At 46.4% G+C, this 12,404-nt stretch overlaps 1 protein-coding gene across 3 annotated transcripts in view; it reads right to left on the minus strand.

Moving 5' to 3' along the window:
* STAT2 (signal transducer and activator of transcription 2) overlaps positions 1–12,404 on the minus strand; it is a 39,179-nt gene that overhangs the window by 2,401 nt on the left and 24,374 nt on the right. For all 3 annotated transcript variants that reach the window (XM_035103707.3, XM_060272041.2, XM_060272039.2), the window contains exons 16-22: positions 11,967–12,065; positions 10,029–10,164; positions 8,360–8,409; positions 8,192–8,280; positions 5,722–5,861; positions 3,593–3,781; positions 1,569–1,626 (exon numbers count right to left, since the gene is read on the minus strand). In XM_035103707.3, the coding sequence (XP_034959598.1) occupies positions 1,569–1,626; positions 3,593–3,781; positions 5,722–5,861; positions 8,192–8,280; positions 8,360–8,409; positions 10,029–10,164; positions 11,967–12,065 (761 nt within the window). The remainder of the gene's footprint in view (positions 1–1,568; positions 1,627–3,592; positions 3,782–5,721; positions 5,862–8,191; positions 8,281–8,359; positions 8,410–10,028; positions 10,165–11,966; positions 12,066–12,404) is intronic.

Genomic DNA, 12,404 nt, shown 5'->3' on the forward strand with positions numbered 1-12,404 from the left:
ATAAATCCTTGCATATTTTTTTTACCAAAACTAAACCATTCAGTACTCCATTATTGCATCCATCAAAACTTATTTGGTGGGGACCTCACTTGTTTTCCATTTTCGGGCTAACGAAACATGGGCTGCAATAGTAGCATACATAAATAACCTTTTTTGACACCTGGGAATTTCAGTCTGAATTATCCCCAACTCTGGTTTTTTTTGGGGAAAGTACTTTTAAACATTTTTTTCAGTTCATTATGGATTATTTCCCAATACTCTTTTACCCTTTTACATGTCCATCACATATGAAAGAACGTTCCCTCAACCTCTTTGCATCTCCAGCACTTATCTGATTCAGTCTTATACATCTTAGCAAGGCTACTTGGGAGTTAAATACCACCTGTACATCATTTTCAAGTAGTTCTCTTTCAAAGAATAACATGCTGTAAACTTCAAATCGTTTAAGTTTTCCCCCAGAGGTTAAAATATACTCCCCCCCAAAAAAAACCCTATATAATAATGTGCAAGTGTCTCTGCATCCAGATTCCCTGGGTCCCTGTGTCCGCGCTACTGCGCATGTGCCCCACGGACACAGGGATTGGACGCAGAGACTTGACGCACACACACACGTGCACGCTCTCCCCACCCCCCCCCTCTGCCTACCGTTTCCCTCTCAGTCCTCAGAAGAATTGTGGCCTTCTCCTGGGCGCCTGCTGGCCAGCTGGGCTCAGCGGAGCGCCCCGACGAAGCGGCGGCCGTGGGAGGGGCCAGCCGCCCCCCCCCACACCACCGCCGCCAAAAGAGGCCGAATCACGGCCGTCTCCTGGGTGCCTGCCGGCTAGCTGGGCTCAGCAGAGCGCTCCGACGAAGCGGCGGCCGTGGGAGGGGCCAATCGCCCCCCCGCACGTGCCGCCGCCGCCGAAAAAGGCTGAATGCTCTAGCACCCGTTTATTAAACGGGCTGAATGACACTAGTAATAACAGATTATACATTTTGGACAAAATTCTGTCCTGAATTTTCCAACGTGCAGCTTCACTGCATGTCCACAAGGGAAAGAGAGTGTGCTACGACTTTCAAATGCAGGACTGAATGGGATGTCGAGGCAGTGCCTTTTCTAGCATGGCAGCCAGGCTGCAGAACTCTCTCCCTAAAGAGCTTTGTCTGGCTGCCTCTCCCTTTAGGCATCAAGCCTATGGCCTACCAGATGTCCCAATTTGACCCATCAGGGTGTTTTCCCCAAGCCACACCCACCTGCCTTACACCTGACGTTCTATGTGACATCACCAATAATCAGCTGATTGGTGGTTAGAGCTGGTCCTCTGAGGATCAGCTACAATAAGGAGTTCCCTTAGTGCTTGGAGTCAGCTGACTTCATAGAAACGTCAGGTCAAAGTGGCCCACTGTAGATGGGGGGAGCCTAGGATGTTTTCTCCCCACAACCCCAGCCCAGGGGATTAAGCATGCAGGGCAGCCCCCAAATTGCTGGTGTCCCCAATAGGCTCAGAAATTGCAAGAGATGTGATCAGATCTGGCATGACAAGCAAGCTCTCGAAGAGGCTGACATGGGATGAGATGGCACAACTCACTGAGAAGAGACTCTGATCAGACGGCGGTTCAAGTAGCGCCTCTCTTCCGGCAGGTCCGCTGGGAAGGAAAGAAAACAGGGTGTGTAAGGGAGCTAGAAGCAGGATCGGACCCCTCCCAACCAAAGCAAGGAAGACAGCACTGAGCTCAGCACACCTCAGTAGATTCTGCATTCAGAGAGTGCCTGAAGTTTGTACAAATGTGACTCAAATTCTATGCTTGGGAAGAGATCTGGAAATCTGTCTTGCTGATATTCAAATGAGCACCTTTTTATATATAATTTACTTTGAAGTTTTTGAGACATATCCAAATGTATTTTAATTCTCAAGAGACAAGCTCGGGGGCAGGCGGTTGGCAAGTGTGAAGCAGAAGCCAGCAGCACCGATTGGCCTTCCCCTGATGATCTGACCAATGAACCTTGCTCCCTTCACCCCAACCCATGGAGAAGTCTATAATGGCAAATAAGTAGGTAAGCCTTCATGTAAAACATTCCTTTCTTTATTTCCCCAAAATAAAAGCAGGCAGCCTACTTGAAGTATGGGGGCATGGCGAACAGCTGAGTTAACCTTCAACTTGCTGGTGTGCATGTCCAAATTTGAGACTAAGCCAGGCCCACACCACAGCTGAAAAAATTTGCTGCAAGTTCCGCGGACCTGTCTGGAACGGATTAATCCACTTTCCATTACTTTCAGTTGGGAAAGTTTGCTTCAGGTTAAGTACAGACTTCCGGAACCAATTGTGTACTTAAACCGAGGTACCACTGTAATTATCTGTCTTCACCCTTAGAAAGTAAACTCCTCAGAGCAGAGGACCTGGCTTTTTCTTCTTTTTGTTGTAAATTATGTTACTCTGTGTTAAGTTCTATGACATAGATTGCAACTTATAAAGTTTACCATAGTTATCGTCGGTGCTTTTTTTTTTCCTAGAAAAAGAGGTGCCGGAATTCACCATGAACGCTTCCCTTATCTCTTATTATGGCAATGGCACCCACCTGAGATGTGCCAGAACTGACACCTGGTGAGATCCGGCTGAAAAGAAGCCTGATCATCACCATCACCATCATCATGGCAGCCATAAAAGCTCCAAAATTTGTTTCAAAACCTCACCTCACCTCACCAGCAATCAAGTTCTCTGCAGTTCAGGGCCCCAATACCTCAAGGACTGCTTCTTCCCACATGAACCTACCTGGACCCTGAGATCATCTTCTGAGGCCCTTCTTTGTGTGCCTCCTCCTCGAGAGGTCCGGAGGACAACAACACAAGAACAGGCCTTCTCTGCAGTGGCTCCCCACTTGCGGAATGCTCTCCCTGGGGAGGTTTGGCTGGCGCCTTCATTATACACCTTTAGGCCTTTGGTTGATCCATAGCTGCCAAGTCTCCTGTTCTCCCCGGGAAATCCCCGTTTTTCCAGCTGTTCCTAGCTGAAAAAACGGATTTTTTTGTTTTTCCACGGTTTATTCTGGCGTGGCGGCCATTTTGGAACTGGGCGGAGCATGCTCAGAAGCGACTTTTGATGCTGCTCTGCCCAGTTCCAAAATGGCTGCAGTGCGACTTCTGCAGTGCAGCCCATTTTGGAACTGGACAAAGCAGCATCAAAAGTCACTTCTGAGCATGCTCCGCCCAGTTCCAAAATGGCGACAGCGCTACTTCCGGTCTGCTATTTCCGGCCCGGTCCCTTATTTCTCTGACAGCAACTTAGCAGGTATGTTGATCTGATGGATCTGATGTTGTGTGGGCATGTTATTGTGTTGTTGTTTTAACTTTTATTATGTATTTTGTGGTTTTCTATCTTATCCCTGAGACCCCTGGGTATAGGGCGGTATCTAAATTCAATAAATCGTCGTCGTCGTCATCATCATCACCTGAAGAGGCTGAATTCCGCACGGCAAAAATTACAGAAATACAGAATATATATAAGCCGGGCCCATAAACGTGAAAATGCAAGACATCCAAATGCCCTGCAATTCAGGGCATAGAAGAGAGTCACGAAAGAGGGAACCCCATGAGAATCTGGCAGGCAGGAATACCTTCCCGGCGTTCACTATAGTAAGGAGAAAAAGCTGCATCCCGGGGCGTGTCAGGATAGAGGTACTTCAGTGGATTTTCAGTTTTTTCCTCCACAGCCAGGAAATGATAGTCATGGATGATGTCTGGCAGCGCCAAGTACTTTAGCTCGGAGCAGGTGTAGGGCTCCACAGACTGGAACTTGGGGGAACCTGCAGAGGTTAGAACCACACAGTCAAAGAGGCAGAGAAGCCAGAGGCCTCTTAAAAGCCTTTCCAGTGTGTGGTGGAGTTAAGTTTTGTTCATGCAAACTTTTTCTAAACTGCATTTTAAATACGTAAATTCTTCTTAGAGGGCCAGTGTGGTGTAGTGGTTAAGAGCGATAGACTCGTAATCTGGGGAACCGGGTTCGCGTCTCCGCTCCTCCACCTGCAGCTGCTGGGTGATCTTGGACTAGTCACACTTCTCTGAAGTCTCTCAGCCCCACTCACCTCACAGAGTGTTTGTTGTGGGAGAGGAACGGAAAGGAGAATGTTAGCTGCTTTGAGACTCCTTCGGGTAGTGATAAAGCGGGATATCAAATCCAAACTCTTCTTCTTCGCCTATCTCTGTTGTAAGAATTCCCACCGCCTTTTCTTCCAGTGTTCGTTGACGATTATAAAGATTCTGTACTGGGTTTCTGGTTGTTGTTGTTTTAAAGTCATTGTTTTGTAACAAGCAACCAAGGGAATATTTATTGAATGACAGCTATATAAAAGTTAAATAAAACAGACAGGCAGGCTTAGAATTAAAATTGGCTGCCTACATCTCACCAGACTAGGGCCGGATTTAGGTTTGAGGAGGCCCTAAGCTACTGAAGGTAATGGGGCCCTTTATATGTCCAGCTGTCCTTTGTCAACAACAAACTGTCGCTGTGTTGAATATATGCAATATGGTAATTTATGGACCTAATAGGTATCTAAAGCCATTTGCACGTAACAAAATATGTATTTTATCAAAGTAATTGTTGAACTGAAATACAATTAAGAATATTAATACATCCAGGTTTTTTTCCTTTAATTTTTTTTGGGGGCCCCCAAGAGGGTGGGGCCCTAAGTTACAGCTTGTGTAGCTTATAGGTAAATCTGGCACTGCACCAAACACATGAGGAGAGTTCAGAAGGATGGACAAAAATGGGAGGGTGTATCAATACCTCATTTTGGAAATTCTTTTTATTTATTTGGACCACCTCGTAAGTACTTAAAAAATAATAATAATAATTTGTTTTTAAAGGATTTTCACTTTCAAATCTGCAGGAAAGCAGAAGGAGATGGACTTAGTTCTGCCCCCGTGTAGACCTGGGACTGAACTGCAATGGGTTTGTCCATCCCTAGTCCTCATACACACTTATCAGGGCTAATCTGATGGAAAGCCTGGGGGGAAAACTCCCTGAAAATGTGGGGCTGGTGGCAAATATTCCCACATCTGCACCTGTTTTTGCTGGTTCCAGGGGCACAGGAACCGGCCCTATAGCTGATTTCCCTTACCCCAGTGCAACCCAGTTAAAATGGTAAAAAATGAAAATAAAAGGCTTCTTTCGATTTTTGTGATGTCTTTCAGAGACAGCCTAGACTTGCTTGATCTAATTAGCATTTCCCAGCTCTGCATCAATAATCAATACTTTAAATTTGTAATCTTAGCTTGCACTGTATGCTGTTTTTAACCTTGCTTATCTTCTTGTCCAAATGCTTGATTAAGTTATACTAATTAAAGGAAATGGATTTGCCACAAGCCTAAAAACCATAAATTTTCTGTGTTCTGACACAAAGGGGCACTAACTCTCTAGCTTAACATGGCAGAGGGAAGTAAGGAGAAAAAACTCTCTAACAGCTGCACAGAAATCATACTTAGATTTCCCCCTCTAAGCAAGGCAAAGTTGTCACAGGGACAACTGTTCCCCTAATTCCACCCCATTTGCACGGATTTTTTAAAAAAGGCATTCACATCTCTAATCAGAGAATAAGTTAAAAAATACAATGAAGCATCAGCAAAATTGTTTTAAACACACACACACACACACACACACACACACACACACACACGAAGAAGAAGGGGGAAAAACCAGCAGAAAAACACACAAAGCAAGGCAAGGAAGAGAATGCCAGGAAATAACCTGTGTCGTCGAAGTCCACCCAGGTAAACGTGATGCCCCCATTTGCGGTGCTCTCACTGAAGCGCAGCAGGAAGGTGCCTGCCCTCTTCTTCTTCAGCAAACTCCTCTCCCGCTTGCGGCTCACGAACCCCATGATGAGACTAGGATGTGATGCAGGTGAGAAGAGGAGAAATATTGAGGTCGCACAGCTGCCACCATTGCGCTGCCATAACACCCTCCCGACAACTGTAGCCACACATCAGGCGGGTGGGGTACAAATAATAAAATTACTTATTCTTATCTCTTCCTGCAGCCCCCTTCCCTGAGTCACAAGGACAAGGAATTTACTCAATTGAGGCCCCAGGCAGCAGGTTAATAATAGGGCATTCTGCAGAAGCTAAGATCCTGTCTGCTGCATGTCGCAGAATTGAGCTAGCAGAAGCTCTCAGACATTTCAAGCAGGGGATATTTGCCACCCTACCTGGATATACTGGGGCTTGAACATACAGCATTTTGGATGTAATAAAATTAATAATAATAATATTTTATTTATTTATACCTTGCCCCATCTAGCTGGGTTTCCGAACCAGGTACTCTGGGTGGCTCACAGCTTACATCTTAACATATTAAAACATCAAACACTAAAAACTTCCCTAAACAGGGCTGCCTTCAGATGCCTTCTAAAAGTCAGATAGTTGTTTATTTCCTTGACATCTGATGGGAGGGCATTCCACAGGGCGGGTGCCACTACTAAGAAGGCCCTGTGCCTTGTTCCCTGTAACCTCGCTTCTCTAATGGCTGGCCTGTTTGCAGTAGTGAGCTGTGGCTCCTTCTCAGTGTCTCTGAACCCCCCCCTTCTCAAAGGTCAGGGGCGGCGAGACTTGCTTGCGAAGGCAGGAGAGGCACCGGCAGAGAAGGAGAGCAACCTAATATCTCGGTTCCGCAGTCAGTCCTTGCAAGGATTTGCAAGGCCCCTCAAAATAGCTCCGTCAGTAGAGCATGAGACTCTTAATCTCAGGGTTGTGGGTTTGACCCCATTGTTGGGCAAAAATATTCCTGCATTGCATGGAGTTACGACTAGGTAACCCGTGTGATGTCTGTATGGGATAATTATTCTGGAAGATTATTGTACGAGGAGATAGTGATCTGACATGGCCAACTCTTCCTAGCTCTGGTTATCTCTGTTTTATTACTTTCACTATCCATTGTAAAAAGTCTTTGATGGTTGCCTTTGGTGTGTGCTCTGGTGGCCAATGGCTAAAAACATCCACTGGCCAGTATGTGACTTTGATGTAGGCCAGGGTGGCTCATAGCTGAGCCAGCATCTATAAAATACCTAGTTTTGGGGAGTTTGGCACAGCCTGTTGGCCGCAGAGCTGTGCATCAAAGGCTACCTGGGGAGTCACATTCTTCAGTGCTTCCCCGTGGCAGACAAAAACTTGGTAATGTATATACTGCTTGGTGCTCGGAATAAAATCTGTAATCTTCTCACCCACTTGCACTTGTATTGCTTCCGCATCTAATTTGAAAAGAACCATCCTGCATTCGACAAGACAATGTCTTCCAACTCTACAACTATGATTCTATGAAAGGGGGTTTGGAGTACCGTACACTGGTACCTCGCAAGACGAATTTAATTCGTTCCAGGAGTCAATTCGTCCTACGAAAAATTAGTCTTGCGAGTCACGGTTTCCCATAGGAATGCATTGAAACTTAATCAATGCGTTCCTATGGGCTCTGGGGGACTGGCGGCGGTGGCGGTGCTTGCTCGCTTGGCTCGGGGAAGGCAGGCAGGCGGCAACAGCCCTGGCAAGCAGCGCCCGCTGCGCTTCGGCTCCGGGGCTGCTGCCGCCTGCCTGCCTGCCTTCCCCGAGCCAAGAAAGCAAGCGCCGCTGCCGCCGCCAGTCCCCCAAGCCGAAGCACAGTGGGCGCTTGGCTTGGGGGACTGGCGCCGGCAGCGGCACTTGCTCGGGAAGAAGGCAAAGGAAGATCAGCTGTCAGCGCGGAAAGTTTGTGTTCCGCTCGTCTCTGCCAGAGCCGAAGTGCAGCGGCAGCGAGTGGCAACCGGCAGAGATGAGCAGAACACAAAGGGGAACCAGCTGTAGCGCGGAAAGAATGCAAAGGAAGATCAGCTGACCTTTGCCTTCTGTATCAGCTGTAGCTGTTGGGCGGCTTCGTCTTGCAAAGCGCGGCCATAGACAGCTTGACAACAGCTTCGCCTTGCGAGTCAACCTCAGATTGCAAAACGCATTCGTCTAGTGAAAAAATTCGTCTTGCAGGGCATTCGTCTTGCGAGGTACCACTGTATTTGCAAAGAACTCAGGTGGCTTTTGCAATGAGTGGTGGAGACAGGCAAAACTCCCCCTAGCAAACAGCGCCCTCCTGGGGCCGTTGCCATTAAAGGCTTTGTGCGACTCCTCGAGTTCTGGTATTTGCAAAGGAAGAAGCTGCATTCTCCCCCCCCCCTCTTCTTTCCCACCCCTCTCCTTACTCGTTCTTCCAGAGTTGCAGGAGGTGTTCCTTAATCAGGAGCAAGATCCCATCAATCCAGGTCCAGAAGGAGAAAAGGTACGAAGTAGGCTGTGGGGAACAGGGGAGAGGAAATAAGAACAGGGAAAGCGCTTCGGTAAGCAGCAGGAGGAGGCGGGGCGGCGCTTACCTTGGCAAACTGTGCCCAGGTGACTGTGCTCTGTGGCGTTGCATTTGGTCCTTTGGTGGAAAGAAAAGGCAAGGAGTGAGCTCCATAATTGTTTTGACAGAAATGGGAGGGGTGAGGCCTATTAGTTGACCCTTCTTTGGCACCCCCACCCCCTTACTTCCACTTTATGGACTTGAGGGAACGGAAGATAACACTCTATTATTATTCTATCTGGAGTAGCTATCACCAACCCTGGGTCTACATTCACGGTCACTGATGGAAAGTGGTACCTTGGCTCTCAAATGCCTTGGTTCCCAAACACCGAAAACCCAGAAGTGTTCCGGTTTTCCAACATTTTTCAGAAGCTGAATGTCTGAAGTGGTTGTCGGCTATTGCTTCCGGGGCACCTGCACCAGTCAGAAGCTGCGCCTTGGTTTCCGAACATTTCGGAAGTCAAACGGACTTCCGGAACAGATTCAGTTTGGCGCTTTTGTTTTTGCTATCTATTTTGCGTTTTTGTTTTTGAGGCTTTTTCAGTTCATTTGTTTTTGTGACCGTGTGGAACCCAGTTCGGCTACTGATTGATTGATTGTGTGACTGTGGAAATGGATAAAAGCCCCACCCCCATCCAAATAATGACTATCATCAGTGCAGGTAAGATTTAAAAAAAAATTGTTATCATCTACAATACTGTCTTATTTATTTTATAATACAGTCCATTGATTATTGCTTTCATTTTATGGATCAATGGTCTCAGTAGATAATAACATTCATGTTAAATTGCAGTTTTAGGGGTTGTTTTTAAAAGTCTGAAACGGATTAATTTGTTTTGCATTACTTTCTATGGAAAAGCACACCTTCTTGGTTTTGGAACGCTTTGCTTTTGGAATGAACTTCTGGAACGGATTAAGTTTGAGAACCAAGGAACCACTGTATTCCCCCCACCCTCCATTTAAAATGGCTTTTGCTCTAAAGGACTTGATGTAGGTTTCTTATTTTAAAGTTATGTTTTATTATCACATTTTTGTATTGCATTTGATTGTTTTAAGGTGTTCGTTCTTTGTTTCTTCAGCCTGTAAACTGCCTTATAATAAAATAATAATAATAATAATAATAATAATAATAATAATAATAATAATAATATATTTATACCCCGCCCATCTGGCTGGGTTTTCCCAGCCACTCTGGGCGGCTCCAACACAAAAATAAAACACAGTGATCTATTAAACATTAAAAGCCTCCCTAAACAGGACTGCCTTCAGATGTCTTCTAAAAGTCTGGTAGTTGTTTTTCTCTTTGACATCTGATGGGAGGGCGTTCCACAGGGCAGGCGCCACTACCGAGAAGGCCCTCTGTCTAGTTCCCTGCAACTTGGCTTCTCGCAATGAGGGAACCACCAGAAGGCCCTCGGTGCTGGACCTCAGTGTCCGGGCAGAACGATGGAAGTGGAGACGCTCCTTCAGGTATACTGGACCGAGGCCATTGAGGGCTTGGGTATTCTAAGATCGAAAGACTGCATACAAATTAAAAGCGATGGTGATCATGTTCATGATATGGAGTTCAAACTGGTTTTGGCAATATATCAATATATCAATATATCGCACAGTCCTAAATGGTGGAGTTCTGAAAATCCAAAATAAATTGAACCACTGCACTACACTGGCCCCGCATTACCAGACTCCCCCATTACCACAGAGCTTCTCTCTCAGCATCTTGAGTTGATCTGTGTTCAGGCCGCGGTCAGTAGCAGCCAAGAATTGCCAGCTCAGGACAGGGGACAGCTGGTCCCAGGTGGCAGCAGGTGGATTGCAGAAGAATGGCTGGTTCTGAGAGAAAGACAGGAGGGGAGAGGGAAAACACACACAGTGAGCCGGGCGAGACCAATTTAGGAAACAGGCGGGACACAGGGCATGAGGTTGGAGGGAAATCTGGGACGATCAAAACCTTTGGATACGAAGCTAACCGGGACAATGTCGCAAGAGTTACAAAAACCCAACATGGAACCCTGCAGGTGTTGCAGTCCCCTTCATCCCAGACCCGTTGTTCGCCACGGGGCTGAGGCTGCTGGGATTTGGAGTCCAACAACATCTGGGAGAGCACCATGTTGTCCACACAGAAGCGACTTTCGTGTAGGAAGAGCAGGTTGCCTGTGGGGAGACAAGTCACGGGTCGACACATGTGCAAAGACTGCTGCAGGCACGTGCCCTGCGCAGCACACACACGGAATGGAGTACGGAAATACCGTATTTTTCTGTGTATAAGACAAGGTTTTTTCCTAAAAAAATAATGTCGAAAATTAGGGGGTGTCTTATACACGGATACACCCCCCCTTTTCTTAAATCTGAGTCTTATACAGGGGGGCATTTTATAGACGGAAAAATACAATAAAAGGCGACCAGCGCCAAAGTTAGTGGTTGTTTCTCCAGGGGGTGTCTCCGGGTATCCTCTGAAGCATGCTCAAGGTGTGTGTGGCGGTATTATCTGCCATCTTCTGAACTGAGGGGTCGCTACAGGCAAAACATGGGCAAGGTGTCCACATCGAAGTGACAACAGTTTCCATACTGCAATTCCGAATCAAATTATTATTTGCTGCTCTATTTATTCTTATTCTTTATATACCACCCTGTACCTGCAGGTGTCAGAGTGGTTCACAGAATAAAATCGGAATATAAAACCACAAAGTACATAATCAAAGCTGGATATCAAATCCAAACTCTTCTTCTTCTCCTTCTTCTTCTCCTTCAAAATAAAAACAACAACCCAACATACCTGCCAAGTTTCTCTCTGAAAAATAAGGGACCGGACCGAAAGTAGCGTGGTGGCCATTTTGGAACTGGGCGGAGCGTGCTCAGAACCGACTTTTGATGCTACTGTGCCCAGTTCCAAAATGGCCGCCGCACCAGAAGTCGCGCTGCAGCCATTTGGAACTGGGCAGAGCAGCATCAATAGTCGCTTCTGAGCATGCTCCGCCCAATTCCAAAATGGCCACCGCGCCAGAATAAACCGGGAAAAAACAAAAAAATGGGGACAGCTGGAAAAATGGGGATTTCCCGGGGAAAACGGGAGACTTGGCAGCTATGCAACCCAATAACACCACCACCCCCAACAAACATTTTAAAAGGGCACAGGATGTCAATCAAATCAACCAAAGGTAAGAGGAACGTTTTTGCCTGGCGCCTAAAGGTGTATAATGAAGGCACCAACCAGACCTTCCTAGGGAAAGCATTTCACAAATGGGGAGCCACTTCAGAAAAGGCCCTGTTCTCATGTTGCCACCTTCCGGAAGCTCACGCTGAGAAGGCACACAAAGAAGGGCCTCAGGTGATATAATTTTACTCTGTATTTGAATGGATTGTTGAATATTACTTTGCTTGACATAAGTCGTTTACTTCAAAGTTATACTTTTATTATGATTTTTTTGTATTGGATCAGATTGTTATAAGGTCTATGATCTTTGTTGTATATTTTGTTGTTTCCTCAACTTGTGACCCACCTTATGTATAATAATTTTAAAAGGCAGTATACAAATTAAAAGTGAAATGAAACAAAATGCTTTCTGGCTAGGGGGTCAACCTTATCCCACAGAGAGGGCTTCCAAAAAGAGAGAGAGATGTAGTATGTTTCTTACCGTTGGGTTTGGACTGAACATGAGGCACCATAAGATAGAGGCCCAAGCACTGGACATCTGGTTGGTATTAGAGATGACCACCACTGGCAGAGTGGATGTCTAAGGGAGAAAGATCACAAATCTTGAAAGAGCAGGAATAAATGCAGACCCCATACCCTGGGCCAAATTCAAAAGGCCATGGTCCCCGTATGACAAATTCTGCTCTCTCCTTGACCAGTATTCACACGCTGAGGCAAAACCACGAGCAAGGCAGTTGACAAGTGGGCCTAATGGAGCTCCCTTCTTCCCAATCTCCTCTCAGTGCCATCTTGTGACAAAAATAGAGGTAGAGGCAGTTTCCCACCTGCTGTTGGCTCGCTTCAAGCAACCTGGCCAGCAAGAGGACGGCATTCAGCCACTACCTAGCACTCCGAACTTCATCAAGTGAGGTCCTCATAC

Source organism: Zootoca vivipara, chromosome 2, assembly GCF_965207765.1.
Source record: "Zootoca vivipara chromosome 2, rZooViv2.hap1.1, whole genome shotgun sequence".
Taxonomy (NCBI): Eukaryota; Metazoa; Chordata; class Lepidosauria; order Squamata; family Lacertidae; genus Zootoca; species Zootoca vivipara.